This window comes from Globicephala melas, chromosome 15 (genome assembly GCF_963455315.2).
Source record: "Globicephala melas chromosome 15, mGloMel1.2, whole genome shotgun sequence".
In the NCBI taxonomy this organism is placed as follows: Eukaryota; Metazoa; Chordata; class Mammalia; order Artiodactyla; family Delphinidae; genus Globicephala; species Globicephala melas.
The window spans coordinates 63,731,785-63,748,930 of record NC_083328.1 but is presented as its reverse complement, the minus strand read 5'-3'; the positions used below and the strand labels follow the sequence as shown (position 1 = coordinate 63,748,930).

Below are 17,146 nucleotides of genomic sequence, written 5' to 3'. Positions count from 1 at the left end.
TGTAATATAAGTGTATTACATAAAAACACACATGGCAGTAATAAAGAGCAAATTCAAGAGAATAGTGACCCAGAGGGAGAAAGGGAAGGGAATGTGATGGGGCTTCAATTACACTTGAAACGGTTTATTTCTTAAGCTGGGTGGTGGGTACACGGGTGTTTGTTATGCTGTTCTCTAGACTTTGTTGTGAACATGAAATATTCATAATGTAATAATGCTTTTTTTTAAATTAAAAATAATTCTTTATTTATTTGTCTGCACTGGGTCTTAGTTGCAGCATGTGGGATCTAGTTCCCTGACCAGGGATCAAACCCAGGCCCCCTGCATTGGGAGCGCAGAGTCTTAACCACTGGACCACCAGGGAAGTCCCTGCTTTATTTATTTATTTTTTTTAGAAAGTCAGGAGATGCCTGGGAAGGCAATGGGGAGCCACTGTTGGTTCTTGAGTGGGGTTGTGACATGGTCAGTGGACTGGAAGGGGCAAGATTAGAAAAGCAAGGTCGTGGGGAGGCTGGTGTGACAGTCCAGGGGACAAGTGTGAAGGCCTGAGGGGGGACAGAGACAGAGTTATGGGGAGAAGGAAAAGGATGGGAGAGATTTAGAGGAATAAACAACTGGTGTGCTTAGGCAAGCATCACAAACTTAAATGCTCACAGAGCCCAGGCAGGTCATTAAGCAGGCGGTGAGCATGGAGGTGTGGGGACTGTGACACATGGTCTGGCAGGGGCAGCCCCTACTCAGCACCAGCTGATTGTTGCCACGTAGAAAAAGAGGCCCAGTGGGGTTACATCTTGTTTTTTTGAAGATAAATCAGCAATTCCGATTTTTTAAAATACAAAATTTTTCAGATTTTTTAAAATACAAAATTTTCCAAATTTTAAATGATGGAACTAAGTTGAAAAAAAAAAAAATCAAAACTCTGTGGGGGCCAAGCCATAAGGTTTGCGATCTCTTTGGTGAGGAAGAGCCTCCAGGAGATGAAATGAAGGGACAGCGACACCAAGTTTTCCTGCCAGTGAGGCTGAAGAGGCTCACAGCCTGAGCAGCAGTCGTGGAGGGCTTCCTGGAAGAACTGACACCGGGCAGTGAAGGGGGAAGTTGTTTCAGGCTGAGAGAATAGCAAGTGCAAAGGCAGGGGTAGAGCTGAGTGAGCCCAGGAGAGCAAAAATCACCAACAGGGCATTTCACAGAAGGGAAACATGGCCGGTAAACACGAGTTGCCTGACCTCATTAGTCATCAGGGAGAGGTACGTCCAGACAGTGATGAATTGCCACTTTATTCCCATTCGACAGGCAAAAATGAGAAAGTCTGACAATACCAAGTGTGGGTAAAGATGTAGATCAGTGCAGCTCTCTGTACTGCAACACCACTGTGACCCAGCAAATCCACTCCTGGATACGTGTGCCCAAGAGAACCCTGCACACGTAGCCTGGGCCAATGCTTCTTGAACTTTAGTGTTCATAGGAATCCCCCAGGGATCTTGTTCAAAGGCAGGTTCTGATTCGGCAGGTCTAGGGCAGGGCTGAGGAGTCTACATTTCTAACAAGTTTCCAGGTGATGCCGACCCTGGAACACAACACATTTTTGAAGAGCATTAGGAGAAATACGGATGAATATCCACGGCAGCACTGTTCGTAAGATCAGAAAACCTGAAAACAATCCAATTATCAATTGACGAGAGAAGGAACAAATAAATAAATTGTGGTATAGTCACACACAGCCCTTGAAATGAATGAATCGCAACTACACACAACATGGATGAATTCTCACCACGTGGCATTGAGGTTTTTTTTTTAAGACAACATTCTATACAGTATACTGTTTAAAATAATAAGTAAAAACAAATAAATTGTTTAGGCATTCATACATGTAAGAAGACTAAAATCAAAGAAACTAGGGAAGGATAAACTCAAAATTCAGAACATTAGTGACCTCTGGCAGAGAGCTGGGAGATGGGATGGGCTGGAGCACAGAAATGGATGTCAGATTTTGTTTCTGTTCTAGTTCTTGGGGCGGGGGTGGGTGGGTAGGGGACAGTGGTTCACAGGCACATATGTTGTGTTTTATAGTGTATTGTATTGTATTATATACACAGGGCCGTGCATGGACCAATCCTGAGATTGTGTCATGAGCCAAGGATGCTGTTAACTCAATCATGAGTCCCTGAGGTCCGTATTTAAAAAGAGAGAGAGAAACTCATAGAGACAGAGACTCAAAGAGAGATGGAGAGACTGAGAGAGACGGGGAGAGTTGAGGACAGGCATGGTCCATTTGGGAACGTGTGTTCTAACCCAAGCACAGCACAGAGCGGTCAGGGCTCTGAAGGGAACAGAAGTTGTGGGACTGTGGGATGTTTGCCTGACCCAGCCAGGGTCCAGAAAGGGGTTATCATGGGGAAGAGGCTGTAGCAGCCTGGGTGTCAGATTCTCTTCTGACTCCTGCCATCAGGCCACCAGCTCAGACCATGCAGAGCCACAGACTTCAAGAAAGACCCTAGGAGAGGACAGAATGACTCAAACCAAGTGGAGAGAGTCCAGTTGGCAGCAGGTAACCTCCAGCCTTGGGTAAAGACCAGCTCTGGTAATGACTAGATCCGAGTGGTAACCACATCTAGCTAATGATGAGTCTTGGCTTGTGACCAAACCAGATAATGTCCATATCCGTCAAGATCAGATCTGGGGATGCCTGGCCCCAACACTGCTCTCCAGGTCAACGAGGCATCTGGTCAGCCTTGGTCAGCCCCTGGGGGAAATGGAGAGGGAGGAAAATCCCAGGGGCCCTGCAGGCAGTGAGGGTTGGCCTCTTTCTCCTCACCCTACTGCATGCGATGAACTCTCTCTCCCCTACAGAGCCCTTGGGGCTGGCCCCGCCTCCCCATTGCTCTGTCTTTGCCCTGGCTCAGCCTCTGCATCCCCTGACTGGACCACTCCAGCCTCCTCTCAGGACTTCTGCTCCGGTCTCTCCCTTTCCAATACATCCTCCACACCAGCCTCAGAGAGAACTTTCTATAAAACAGATGTCTCCCTCCCTTGCTCAGAACTCTGCATTGGCTCCCCACCACCTGGGGTGAAAGTTTGAACTGGTATTCAGCATTAGCCTGGTATTCAAAACTCTTCACCATTTGTCTTTTGTACCCTCTCCTAATTCAATTCTGGTCAAATCCCATGACTCAGGTACAGGCTCTGCAGTTTCTCCCAAAGACAAGCTGTTTCACACCTCAGCCTATGCAGGTCCTTCTACCCGGAATGCCTCTCCCCCATTGGATACTCATCTTTTGAAATTCGACTCAGATGTCACCTACTCTGGGGAAACCTTCCCTAACTTCTACGCCCCATTCCCCATTCCCAGTTTGTCACCCCAAATACTTTATTTTTTCCCCTTGGTATTACCAAGCATTTCTTTCTTTCTTTCTTCTTTAGCTTTACTGAGGTATAATTGACAAATAAAAATTGTATATATTTAAGGTGTACAGCTTGATGTTTTGATATATGTATATATTGTGGAATGACCGCCACAATCAAGTTTATTAACATGTCCACACCTCACATAGTTACCTTTTTTTTCTTCTGGTGAGAACACTTAAGATGACACTCTTAGCAAATTTCAAGTATACAATACAGTATTGTTAACTGTAGACTCCCCAGATGCTTTATGATTGCAAAGACACACCATGTCTCAAACACCTTATAACAAATGGTTTTGCCACCCACCTTGGGGTCCAGCAGCAGACAAGGTGGACAGCTCCCAGACACTGGTCCACTGGAGGCACCCAACAGCTCTCTCCAATTCTTCTGCCTGATGGCTTTTTTTAAATAATTGAAGTATAGTTGATTTACAATATTGTGTTAGTTTCGGATATATGGCAAAGTGATTCAGTGATATGTATATTCTTTTTCAGATTATTTTCCATTATAGGTTATTACAAGATACAGAATATAGTTCCCTGTGCTGTACAGTAACTTCTAGCTGTTTATCTATTTTATATATAGTAGTGAGTATCTGTTAATTCCATACTCAGAATCTATCCCTCCCTTTCCCCTTTGGTAACCGTAAGTTTGTTTTCTATGTCTGTGAGACTGTTTCTGTTTTGTAAATAAGCTCATTTGTGTTATTTTTTTAGATTCCACATATATGTGATATCATATAATATTTGTCTTTCTTTGTCTGACTTACTTCACTGAGTATGATCATCTCTAAGTCCATCCGTGTTGCTGCAAATGGCATTATTTCATTCTTTCTTATGGCTGAGTAGTATTCCATTGTATATATGTACCACATCTTCTTTATCCATTCATCTGTTGTTGGGCATGTGAAGGTAGCTTCCATGTCTTAGCTGTTGTAAACAGACAGCATTTTCTGAAGTCACAAGAGCTCAAGCACAGGACAACTTGGAAACACAGCGGAGTTAATGCCCTTAGGAGCATCCTTCCATCACGGGGTCAGGAACCAGTGGGTAAATGCTCCTCCTTCAGGGAACCAGTTCTGAGGCATCTTCTCCACTGTTCCTCCGAAGGTCCCCAGCAGGATGGCATTCCAGTGGCCATGTGCTAATGCACACTTTATTGACTTTCTCTCCTCTCCTGTCTCACTCTCCAGACTCCCTCCCTCCCACTTCCTAGGATCACCTCCCAAATGAACTACCTGTGCTCAAGTCACTGTCTCAGGGGCTGCTGCTTTTGGGGGAACCCAAAGTAAAACATACCTGTTTGCTTCCATCTCTTACATAAAACTGGATATAGCTCCTTGACGTCTGAGGCCACATTGAATTCACCTCAAATTGTGGCCAGCAATCTGGGTTCACATCCTGCTACTTGCATTGTGTGACCTTGACCAAGTCACTTCCTTGAAGACAGAGGCTCAGCAAAAGAAAGTAGGAGATTCCCAGACCGTTAATGAAATATATCCCAGGGTCGACGGGGGGGCGGAATATAGGACTTCACTCTTCCTTCTCTTTTCCTATGTTTTCCAATTTTTTGAGTATTCACATATTCCTTTGCTTTGTTTTGCTTTGTCTTGATGGTGTGGAAGGAGTGTGACCTCTGGACTGAGCAAGCCTGGGTTCAGATCTTGGCTCTGTCACGTACTAGCTGTGACTAGGCAAGTCACTCAACCTCACTGGGCCTCAGTTTCCACATCTGGAAAATGGACATAAGCATGAGCACCTACTTTGCAGGGTGGTTGTGACTTTTATGATAGAAGCTCGTTGTAAACCACAGAGTAAATTGCAAGCCTGGGTTATTGTTGTCCCTGGGGCTGGCATCAAGCCTGGCATGGAGGAGGTGCCTGGGAAATGTCTGGAGAACACAAGGAGTGAAGCTAGTAGTGGAGCCCCAGGGTGTTCCTCATCTTGTTCATTCATTCATTCCATGCTCACTGATACCACTTGGGCCAAGCCCTATGCTGGGCACCGGGGATACACAGTTGTAGGAGGAATGTCTCTGGTCTCAGGAGCCTTGCCAGCTCCAGGGGAGACACAAGAAAACCCACCATTCCCAGAGGGGCTCTGACCAACTGTCGGGGGAGTGTGGGAAGATGTCCGGGAAGAGGTAACTCCCAAGTTGTGCAGGATTTAGTCTGATGAGCAAAGGAAGGACAGAGTGTACATTCCAGCAAGAGGGGACAATGTACACTAAGGCCTGGAGGCCAGGCCGGGCCCTTGCAAGGCACTGTGGGCAGCTCATTGGGGCTGAAGTCTCAGAGTTCAAAGATGAAGCCAGAATGCAGCCAGGGCTGGCTCATCACAACCTTGAAGTCCTCTGAGGAATCAGGATTTTCAGCTGAAGGTGGTGGGGATCTATGAAAAATGAGGACAAGACTGGGAAAGAATCTTTGACTTCCTTTGTGAACCAGGGCAACTCCTTTTGCCTCTCAGAGCCTCAGCTTCCTCGTCTGTACACTGGGGGGAAAAATACCACAACAAGGATGTTCTGAGGAGGGCTTGAAATGAAGTGTGCTCAGGGCCTGGCTGAGGAAGGCGCTCCGTTCATTCATATGAATGGAATGAATGGATGAGTGAGCAAACGAATGAATGAATTTCTGCCAGGTGCCTTCCCTCACACTAGTCTCAGCCTGGAACTCAGCCTCCTCCCCGCAGTCCTACCTTCTCCCTGCCCCACCCCACTCAGTGGGGTCTGCAACTTGCCCACAGGCCAAGAGACGAGGGTGGGGACTTTTCTAGGGTCATCAAGTGAGTCAAAAGCACAGCCAGGTCCAGTGTTCTGTCCCTTCTCTGTGACACCAGAAATGCTTTTTCTCTGCCCCTCAACATAGATTCACCTCCAGGGCCAGTCCTGGTGCTTTTTGGGACGGGAGGTGCTTGGGTTCCACCGTCTCCTTAAAGGGCCAGACCACCTGCCTCAGCCTCCCAGATGCCCGAGCTACCATCTGCTCCCACTAGAGCCTTAGCTCTTTTCCTTAAATAGTTCCTCTCGTCTCCTTGGAGACATCTCTCACATGGAAGAAAGGAAGGGAGGGAGGGAGGGACGGAGGGAGGAGGACGAGTTGGGTTCCGTTTCCTGAGTACCTACTGTGTGTTGGCTCTGAACCTCATCACACCCCTTTGACCTGGGGATCCCCCCCATCCCTTTTCAGATGAGGAACTGAGGCATGGAGACCGGTGATCACAGGCCCCAAATTTCAGAGCAAGTAAGAGCACAGCCAGGATTTGAACCCGGGTCTGTAGGGTTCAAAACCTAAAGCCTGTGTGACATAAGGGGAAGGTGCATTTGTGCTGCCCTTACCCCATGTCCGAATGCCCTGGACAGGGCACTACCTATCCCCCCAAGTCACCCTCCCTTACATGACCAATTCAGAAACACTTACGGGCACCTGTCATATGTTAGGCCCTGGGCCACACGCAGAATAGGAAGAGTATCTCAGATGTGAATGGAACAAAGTCTTCTCCCTTGAAATAGAGTGTAGGGGGAGTGGGATGGACAGAAGGACATTTATTTCCTGTGCATACACCAAAAGCTTCGGAGGGACCATTTCAGCTGATCCTCTGAATACCACAGTTAAGAGGATTTAAGAACCCCATTTTTCAGAAAGGAAACTGAGGCCCAAAGAAGTTAATTCACTTATCCAAGGATATACAGGGAGAAAGTGGTGGAACCAGGATAAAGTCCCAGATTATGCTAAAACTTGCTGGAATGGCCCCCCGAGACCTGAACAAAGTGCTGCTGTGAGGTTGGGAAGGAGTGGTAGCTGGCAGCTCAAGGACCCTTGAGTGGAGGGGGAGAAATGAAAGGACGTGGACAGATGGGTCTCAGCCCCTTTCTGGCCTCAGTCCTCTTGAGCCGGCCCCAAGGCTGACATCACCAGGGTGTCTGACACCACCAGCTCAAGCAAAGAGGTGACCAGATCCCACCTTAGTATCTAGTGAATCCCACTCAAAGCATCTCATAGACATACCTCACCCCGTGGATATCTGGTCAACCCTAAACCCTTGTGTCCTAAACCCTAAACCAGCCCATCTGGTTGATCACACTAGACTAAATCTTGGGTTTAAGAGACAACTCTCACATCTGATGGTTCAGCCTAGGGGAGGAGAGGCTATTTCCAAAGATTTCTGGCAAAAGTGGGATCATTGTCATATCAAAATGCCTGCATGCTGTGTGTACACCTTTCACTCTCCTGCTCTGCAGTGCACTACAGGGGCTGTGACAACCCCCACAGCAGGCAAGGAAAGAAGGGAGGAAATGCTGGGTGGAGGGACTGGCATGAACAAAAGGCAGGAGGCACAGGGGATTCAGGGAAAAGCAAACAGTTGAGTGCGGGTGCGTGTGGAGAGCAACAGAGCTGAGGCCAGAGCAGGGGTTTGATCAGGAAAGACTTTGAGTACCAGGTGAACAGCTCAGACTTCATCTGGGAGGCAAAGAGGTGCTGTTACAGGGTTTAGAGGACAGGGAAGATGTGATCCAATGTTGTTTAATCGTGGCCAGTGTAGAGGATGGCCATCAAGAGAGCGTGAGACTGGAGGCAGGGAGGCTAGTGCCGAGGCCACTGCAACCATCCAGAGAAGTGATGGGCCTAGACTAGGCTGCAGCTGTGGAAAGGGAGAGGAAGGAGATAGTCGGGAGAGATGTCAGAGACAGAATCAAGAGTTGTTGCTGATGGATCCTGATGTGGGGCGACGGGAGGGGAGGAGGCAAAAATGAGGCTCAGGTTTCTGGTGTGAGCGGCTGATAGGACAGCCTTGAGAGGCGAGGACTGGGCAAAAGGCAAACGGGAGGGAGGCCACATGGGCACCCGGGTCACGTGAGGGATCTCAGGGCACATGGAGCTGCTCCTCCTGCGGGCTCCGTAGTTTACAGTTTTCAAAGGGCTGTCGATCCACAGACTCCCTGGAAGCCACCGCCCGCCAACAACCTGTGAGGCCAACCCCATTTCTCTCGGAGAGAAAATTCAAGGCTCAGAGAGCAGCAGTGACTGATCCAAGTGGGTGATGGAGCTAGCTCTTCTGCCTTCCATACCCAGGCCTTTCTCCTGCACCCAAGGGGACTCCCAGTCACCAGAGGTTTGTAAGGAGATGTCCAGAGAAATGGGAAATCAGGGGAGAGGCTGGGGCTGGAGACAGAGAGAGGGAAGGCATGGAGTAGACAAAGTCACTCACGGAGAGGGCATCGAGAGAGACAAGAAAATCACCTGGGCAGAATCTTAAGAATCGGCAACCTTCAAGAGTTGAGCAGAGTGAAGACTGCTGCCACGTCCTGCCCCCAGGCCACCGCGCACGGCCGTGTGTCACGCACCAGGACTTGCTTCAGACAAGTAAGCTCCCCCATTCATCAAACCAGGGATCGAGCCCATGCCCCCTGCAGTGGAAGCACGGAGTCTTAACCACTGGACTGCTGGCGAAGTCCCTGGAGGTCCACTTTAAATTAAAATTCTCAGCTTGAATTTTTTTTTTTGATGTCTCTGTTGCTGACTCTGGGCTCTTTCTTTGGTCTTGAAGCTGGGCAAGCACAGGCCTTGTAGGCCTGTGGGGTGCAGCCCAAGAGGTGCACATAAACGACCATCTTCCAGAGCCCATCTAGGAGGGACGAGAAACCGACAGTCTGGGTATCCCTACATGCAGAACCCAGCTCCTGCCTACGTTCCAGCTCCTCTTGCCTGGCCTCCTCATCCATCGGTGGGGCTGTGGCCTCCTCAGCGGCAGGTGGGGCTCCCAGCCAACAGAGCAGCAGTGAAAACTCTCACGCAGCATCTCCAGAGACCCTCTGGGCTTCAATCAACAGCCCAGGCCTTCCAGCCAAAGCTGATTGTAAAATGTGAAAGGATTTTTCTAGAAATGACAAGATGCTCTACATGGAGAGTTGGATGTTACTTGGTTCCTCTATTAGAAACAGTTCGGTTACCTTATTGTGAAAGTGAGTCCTACAGTATTTCAGCAAAAGGTATTCATGGCAAAAAAAAAGAGTTGCGCAGAAGAGGCTAAAATGATGTGAGCAGAGAAGCAGAAGAAAGACCAAGAGACTGCTGGGGGGCCGAACTGGGGAAGGCCATGCTTCCAGGAGAAAGTGGCCAACAGTGTTGTGAAGTGAGGACTGTTTTTCCTGCGCTGCCCACACCTTGGGGGCTGGGGCAAAGCTCCAAGGAGACTGTGACTGTACTTCAGTACTGTGGAGTGCTGGACAAAGGTCAAGGGTAATTGTTCTGGTCCTGGCTCTGCCACCACCTCTCCAGGTGACCTTGGACAAATCCCTTTCTCTCTCGAGACCCCTGTTTCTCTCTCTGTCTAACAAGAGGGCTCCAGTTTCTGGAAGCATTCCTTTATTTGTTCAACTAATTCAAGAAATATTTACTGAGAACCTGCTATGTGTCAGACACTGTCCTAGGAATTTGGGAGACTTCAGTAAACGAAAAAGATAACGGTCCAGCCTTCCTAGAGCATAGGGGACTTGTCAATAAGCAAGAAACATAATGAAAGACATGATACAGTTCATTAGGTGATTATAAGTTTTATGAAAAAAGGAAGGGAAAGGTAGATATGGGTAAGAGGAGTAGGAAGTGCTAGAGTTGGAGAATTGGTGCAGATTATTAATTTTAAATAGGGTAGTCAGGTAGTGCTCACTGAGAAGGTAATATGTGAGGAAAAGAGTGAAGGGGATATGACATCCTTGCAGGTATCTGGGGGAAAAGCTTTCCAGATAGAAGGAACAGCCACTGCAAATGCCCTAAGGTCTGAGATACTAAAATCTTCCTATTATTAAACATCTAAAAATCCTAGATTAAAAAAAATATGGAAATGGATAAGTCTTAAAGAAAGTAGAGAAATCCTCAAATTGGGAACATGAGACCAATGAGAAACCCACACTGAAGCTGTGAGATGCCACGCAGACACCTACAGCTCAGGTAATACAAAGTCTATGGCCCACACAGGGCAGAGAGCCAAATGAGTCAGAGACCATCCTGCATAAATTATGGATTCAGGAAGGGCTACATCACAGAAAAAAATGGTGAATTTAAAAAGAGATTCTGCCTCACAGAGGCAGGCAGCAAAGACAACTGTCTGTCTCAGCCTGAGATCTGTGTGAGCTTAAAGAAAAATCTCACCTGCGAAGGTATGGACATTGACTGGCCCTCACATGGCTTTTAGGTCTGAACTGTAAGTATTGATGAGCTACCAAAAAAAAAATTCAAGCTGAGAATTTTAATTTAAAGTGGACCTCCAGGGACTTCTCCAGCAGTCCAGTGGTTAAGACTCCGTGCTTCCACTGAAGGGGGACATGGGTTCGATCCCTGGTCGGGAACTAAGATCCCACATGCTGCGCAATGCAACCAATAAATAAATAAATACATAAATAAAATGGACCTCCAAATTAACAAAGCCGAAAGTTGGTTCTCTGAAAAAAGATCAAGAAGAGACAGAGGTAAAAAGATCACACAAATTATCAACATCAGGAATGAAGAAAGGACATCACTACAGATGCTACAGACATTTAAAAGGTAACAAGATATTATAAACAATTTTATGCCAAAAAATGGATAATTTCATTGAAGTGGACAAATTCCTCAAAAAATATTACTTATTAAAACAGACACAAAAGAAATGACAGTTTTGAATAGTCATATCTATTAAGGAAATTGAATCTGTAACTAAAAATCTTACCATATTAAGACTCCATGCTTCCACTGCAGGGGGCTTAGGTTCGATCCCTGGTTGGGGAACTAAGATCTCACATGCCATGCGGCGTGGCCAAAACAAAACAAAACAAAACTTACCATAAAGAAAATTCTAAACCCAGATGATCTCAGTGGCAAATTCTTTCAAATGTTTAGAAAATAAAAAGAATCAATTCTATAAATTCTTCTAGAGAATAAAAAAGGAGGGAATATTTCGTGACTTGGTTGATGATTTCAGCCTAAACTTGTTACCAACTTCTGAAAAGGACATTACAAGAAAGGAAAATTATAAGCCAATATCTCCATGAATGTAGATGCAAAACTACTAAACAAAATATTGACATAACAAATCTAATCATGTATAAAATCACAATACATCATGAACAAATATGATTCATTCCATGACTGCAAAGTTGGTTTGGCATTCAAAAATCTATCAATGTAATTCACCACTTTAATAGAGTTTGTTAAATAATCATCTCAAAAGATGTGGAAAATATATTTGATCAACTTCAACACCCATTCATAATAAAAACTCTCAGCAATCTTGGAATAGAAGCATCTTCATTAATCTTACAAAGGGCATTACAAAACCCTACAGCTAACATCATACTTATTGGTGAAAATCTGAATGCTTTTCCCTTTAGATTAACTGTCCACTATCACCATAGTTATTCAACATTACAGGCTAGCCAGTGCAATCAGGAAGGGAAAAATGTACAAAATTGGAACAGAAGAAGTAAAAATATCCTTATTCACAGATGACATTTTGTGTATGTGGAAAATCCAAAGAACCTACAAGCAAACTATTAAAATGAGTGAATTTAGCAAGATCTCTGTATAAAAAGTCAATATTCAAAAATTAGTTGTATTTACATGTATGAGCAATAAACAATTAAAAATAAAATTTAAATAAACAATACCATTTACAATAGCACCAAAGCCTATAAAATACCTAGTAATAACTCTAATGAAAGATGTGCAAGACTTCTACACTGAAAATTACAAAACCTTTCAGAGAGAAATTAAATAAGACCTTAATAAGTTGAGAAATATACTATGTTCATAAATTGGCCCACTCACTATTGGAAAGGTGTCATTTCTCCTCACATCGATCTATAGATCCCAATCCAAATCAAAATCTTCTCAAGGTTCTGATAAGCACATTCTAAAATTTATATGAAAGTTCAAAGGACTTTCTACTGTAGAGACTATATTGAAGAAGAAGAATACAGCTGTAGGACTGACAATGCTACATTTCATAGACTCACAGATTCAGAAAACAAACTTATGGTTACCAAAGGGGGAAGATGGGAGGGGGAGGGATAAAGTAGGAGGCTGGGATTAACATATACACACTACTGTGTGTATAAAATAGATAATCGACAAAGACCCACTGTAGAGCACAGGGAACTCTACTCAATACTCTGTAATAACCTATATGGGAAAAGAATCTGAAAAAGAACAGATATATGCATATGTATAACTGAATAACTTTGCTGTACACCTGAAACTAACACAACATTATAAATCAACTATACTCCAATATAAAATAAAAATGTTTTAAATCTTTAAAAAATACTAGATTTTAGGGTATATTGAAAACTATACTTTGGAGGACTAAGTTCTAGAGTATATAAAACTCTAACAGTAAAAAACCCAACAGTAAAAAAACAATCCAACTAGAAAATGGACAAAAGATGTGAATAGACATTTTACCAAAGAATACATGCAGATGACAAATAAACACATGAAAAGATGTTCAACATCATTAACCATTAGGAAATGCAAATTACAACCACAGTGAGCTATGACTATATGCCTATCAGAATGGCTGAAGTATAAAGTAGCGACACCACCAAGTGCGATCAAGGGAGCAGAGAAACTGGATGGCCCGGACATTGCTGGTAGAAATGTAAAAGGGTATAGCTCCTCTGGAAAACACTTTGACAGTTGTTGTTGTTGTTTTAAATAAAGCTACACATGAACTCCTGGAACTAATAAGAGAATTTAGCAAGGTTGCAGAATACAAGGTTAATACATAAAAGTCAATTGCTTTCCTATACACCAGCAATGAACAAGTGGAATTTGAAATTAAGAAATTCAATACCATTTACACTAGCATCTCCCGAAAGGAATTACTTAGGTATAAATCTAAAAATATATATATATATACAAGATCTTTATGAGGAAAATTCTAAAACTGATGAGAAGAAATTGAAGAACTAAATAAATGGGGCGATATTCCGCATCTATGGATAGGAAGAAAACACTGTCAAGATGTCAGTTCTTCCCAACCTGATCTATAGGTTTGACACAATCCAAATCAAAATCCCAGCAAGTTATTTTATGAATATTGACAAACTAACTCTAAAGTTTATACGGAGAGGCAAAAGACCCAGAATATCCAACTCAATATTGTTGGAGAAGAACAAAGTCAGAGAACTGACACTTCCCAACTTTAAGACTTACTGTAAAGCTGCAGTAATCAAGACAGTGTGGTATTAGTGAAAGAATAGACAAACAGATCCATGGAAAAGAATTGAGAACCCAGAAATAGAACCACATAAATATAGTCAACTGGTGTTGGAGTAAAGGGAATCCAATGGAGCAAAGGTAGTCTTCAAAAAATGGTGCTGGAACAACACCCACAGGAAAAAAAAAAAAAAAAAGAGTATATACACTGACCTTATACCCTTCACAAAAATTAAGTCAAAATGGATCATAGACCTAAATGTAAAATTATAAAACTCCTACAAGACAACATAGGAGAAAACTTAGATGACCTTGGGTGTGGTGATGACTTTTAAAATACAACATCAAAGGCATGACCTGTGAAAGAAATAATAAGCTAGACTCTATTAAAATTAGAAATATTTGCTTTATGAAAGACAGTGTCAAAAGAATGAGAAGACAAGCCACAGATTGGGAGAAAATATTTGAAAAAGACATGTCTAATAAAGGACTGTTATCCAAAATATGCAAAAAATTCTTAAAACTTAACAATAAGAAAATGAAAAATCCAATTTACAAATAGGCAAGAGGGGAATTCCCTGGCAGTCCAGTGGTTAGGACACTGCACTTTCACTGCCAAGGGCCTGGGTTCTATCCCTGGTTGGGGAACTTAGATCCCACAAGCCTCATGGCACAGCCAACAATAATAATAATAAATAAATGAAAATAATTAAAAATAGGCAAGAGACCTGAACAGACACCTTACCAAAGAAGATATATAGATGGCAAGTAAGCATATGAAAAGATGTTCAACATCATATGTCATTAGGAAATTGATCATTAAAACAAGGAGATACCACTACCCACCTATTAGAATAACCAAAATTCAAAACACTGAAAACACCAAATGCTGATGAGGATGTGGAGCAATAGGAACTCTCATTTCATTGTTGGTGGGGATGCAAAATGGTGCAGCCACTTTGGAAGACAATTTCTTACTAAACTAAACATACTCTTAGCATATGATCCACCAGTTGCACCCTTTGGTATTTACCGAGATAAACCGAAAAGTCAGGTCCACACAAAAGCTCCACACAAATATTTACAGCACCTTTGTTCATAATTGCCAAAACTTGGAAGCAACCAAGATGTCCTTCAATAGGTGAATGGAAAAATAACTGTGGTACATCCACACGATGAAATATTATTCAGTGCAAAAAAGAGGTGAGCTATCAAGCTCATCTCGAAAAGACATGGAGGAAACAAACGAATATTACTAAGTGAAATAAGCCACTATGAGAAGTCTTCATACTGTATAATTGCAACTATATGACTTTTTTGGGAAAGGCGACTATGGAGACAATAAAAGGATCAGTGGTTGCCAGAAGGTGGAAATGGGAGGGATGAATAGGCAGAGCACAGAGGACTTTTATGGCAGTGAAACTACTCTGTATGATACTATAATGGTATACATGTCATGCCTTTGTCCAAACCCATAGAATGTACAACAGAGTAAATCCTAATAGAAACTATTCATTTTAGGTGATAATGATGTGTCAATGTAGATCCATAGATATAACAAATGTACCATTCTGGTGGGGTATTTTGATAGTGGGAGAAGCTGTACAAATGGGGGGGCAGGGGGTATATGAGAATTCTCCGTACTTTCCACTCAATTTGCTGTGAATCTAAAATTGCTCTAAAAAATAAAGTCTGTATTTTTAAAAAACTAAACATGCTATCACCATACAACCCAGAAATTGCACTTTCGTGGGCATTTATCCAAGAGAAATAGAAACTTAGGTTCACACAAAAACCTGTATATGAATGTTCATAGCAACTTTATTGATAATAGCCCCAAACTAGAAACAATTCATGTCCTTCACTGGGTGAATGATTAAACAAAAGGGTACATCCACACCCTGGAACACTATTCAGTAATAAAAAGGAACAAGCTATCGATAGTGTAACAACCTGGGTGAATCTCAAGGGAATTTATGCAGAGAGAAAGAAGCCAATCCTAAAAGGTTACATACTATGTGATTCCATTTATACAACATTTTTGAAATGGCAAAATTATAGAAATGGAGACTAGATCAGTGATTGCCAGGGGTTAGGGATGGTTGATATCGTGGGGAGAGAGTGTGAGAGGGAGGTGGATGTGGCTAAAAAGGGGAAACACGGGGATTCTTCTGGAGATGGAACTGTTGTGTATCTCGGTGGTGGATACATAAACCTACACGTGTGATAAAACTGTATAGAACTGAAAACACACACACACACACACACACACAAATGAGTACAAAACTGGGGAATTCTGAATAAGATTGGTAGATTGTATCAATATCAACATCCTGGTTGTGACATTGTATTATACCTTTGCAAGATGTTACCACTAGGAGAAACTTGGTAAAGAGCACACAGGATCTCTCTGCATTATTTCTTACAACTGTATGAGAACCTACAATTATCTTGCAATTAAATGTTCAATTATTTTGCAATATATATAAATATCAAACCATTATGTTGTTCACCTGAAACTAATATAATCTTATATGTCAATAAAAAGTGAATTTAAAAGTTTAATTTAAAAATAACCTATAGTAATTAAGACAGTGTACCATCAGTACACAGATAGACCAGTAGATCAGGAGTACAGAACAGAGAGTACAAAAAACAGACGCACACATATATGAACACCTGGCTATTGAGGTGACCCTGAAATTCAGTGGGGGAAAGGATATGTATTTTTCAATTAAAAAATATTTACAAAAAACGTATATTTATTTTTTATTTTCAATAAATAGTGCTGTCAAAACTGGATATCCGTATGAAAAAGAAAAAAAGATTTTTGATCCTTACCTCACACAAAAATTAATTCAAGATGGAGGATCATAGATCTGTATGTGGAAACTGAAACAATAAAAGTTCCAGAAAAAAATATGGATACATGTTCTGAAAATCTCTATTCCACAGCAATGCTAAAATAGAAATAAAGCCAAGGGGACAATTAATGGAATATTTCATGAACTTTAAGCTGTAGACTTCCAGGGCTAGAAGGGACCTCGGAGGTCAGTTAGCTCAAAATCATTGTTTGCTGCTGTGCACACAAGTCCAAGAGGATTTCCTGACGTGCCCTAACAGCACCAGCAAACCTTCAAACAGTGGACTAGAAGCAGTTACAGATCCACATCTTTTATGTGCAATGCGAAAATCCAAAGAGCTCTGTAAACCGAAAGTTCTTTTACGGTTAATTGGTGGTTGACTCATGTGCAGGCAAAAAAAAACTGACCTCAACTGATGTGAGGCTTGTTTTATACCAATTACTGTGAATATTTACATATTTTGCCGCAGAAATATCAATTAGTTTCATTAGAGGTGCTATCCCAGACAGAGTGGTGTCCCAGAGCTGATCAAGGCTGGCTCATGAGAGCTGCTTGTTAAATATTCAGGAATTTTGTGAGCCATTCAGTTGGTAGCTTGAAATCGGCTATGGTTGGAGTATTTACACCACAGAAATCAGAAAATGCTACAAATCAGGCTATTTTTTACTTCCAAGAGCCAGTATCA

General features: G+C 42.9%; 1 protein-coding gene across 1 annotated transcript in view; it reads right to left on the bottom strand.

Moving 5' to 3' along the window:
• Positions 1–1,027: 1,027 nt before the first annotated feature.
• AAR2 (AAR2 splicing factor) overlaps positions 1,028–17,146 on the bottom strand; it is a 65,679-nt gene continuing 49,560 nt past the window's right edge. The window contains exon 4 of the mRNA XM_060285447.2: positions 1,028–1,567. Coding sequence (XP_060141430.1) covers positions 1,541–1,567 — 27 coding nt within the window. The 3' untranslated portion in view covers positions 1,028–1,540. The remainder of the gene's footprint in view (positions 1,568–17,146) is intronic.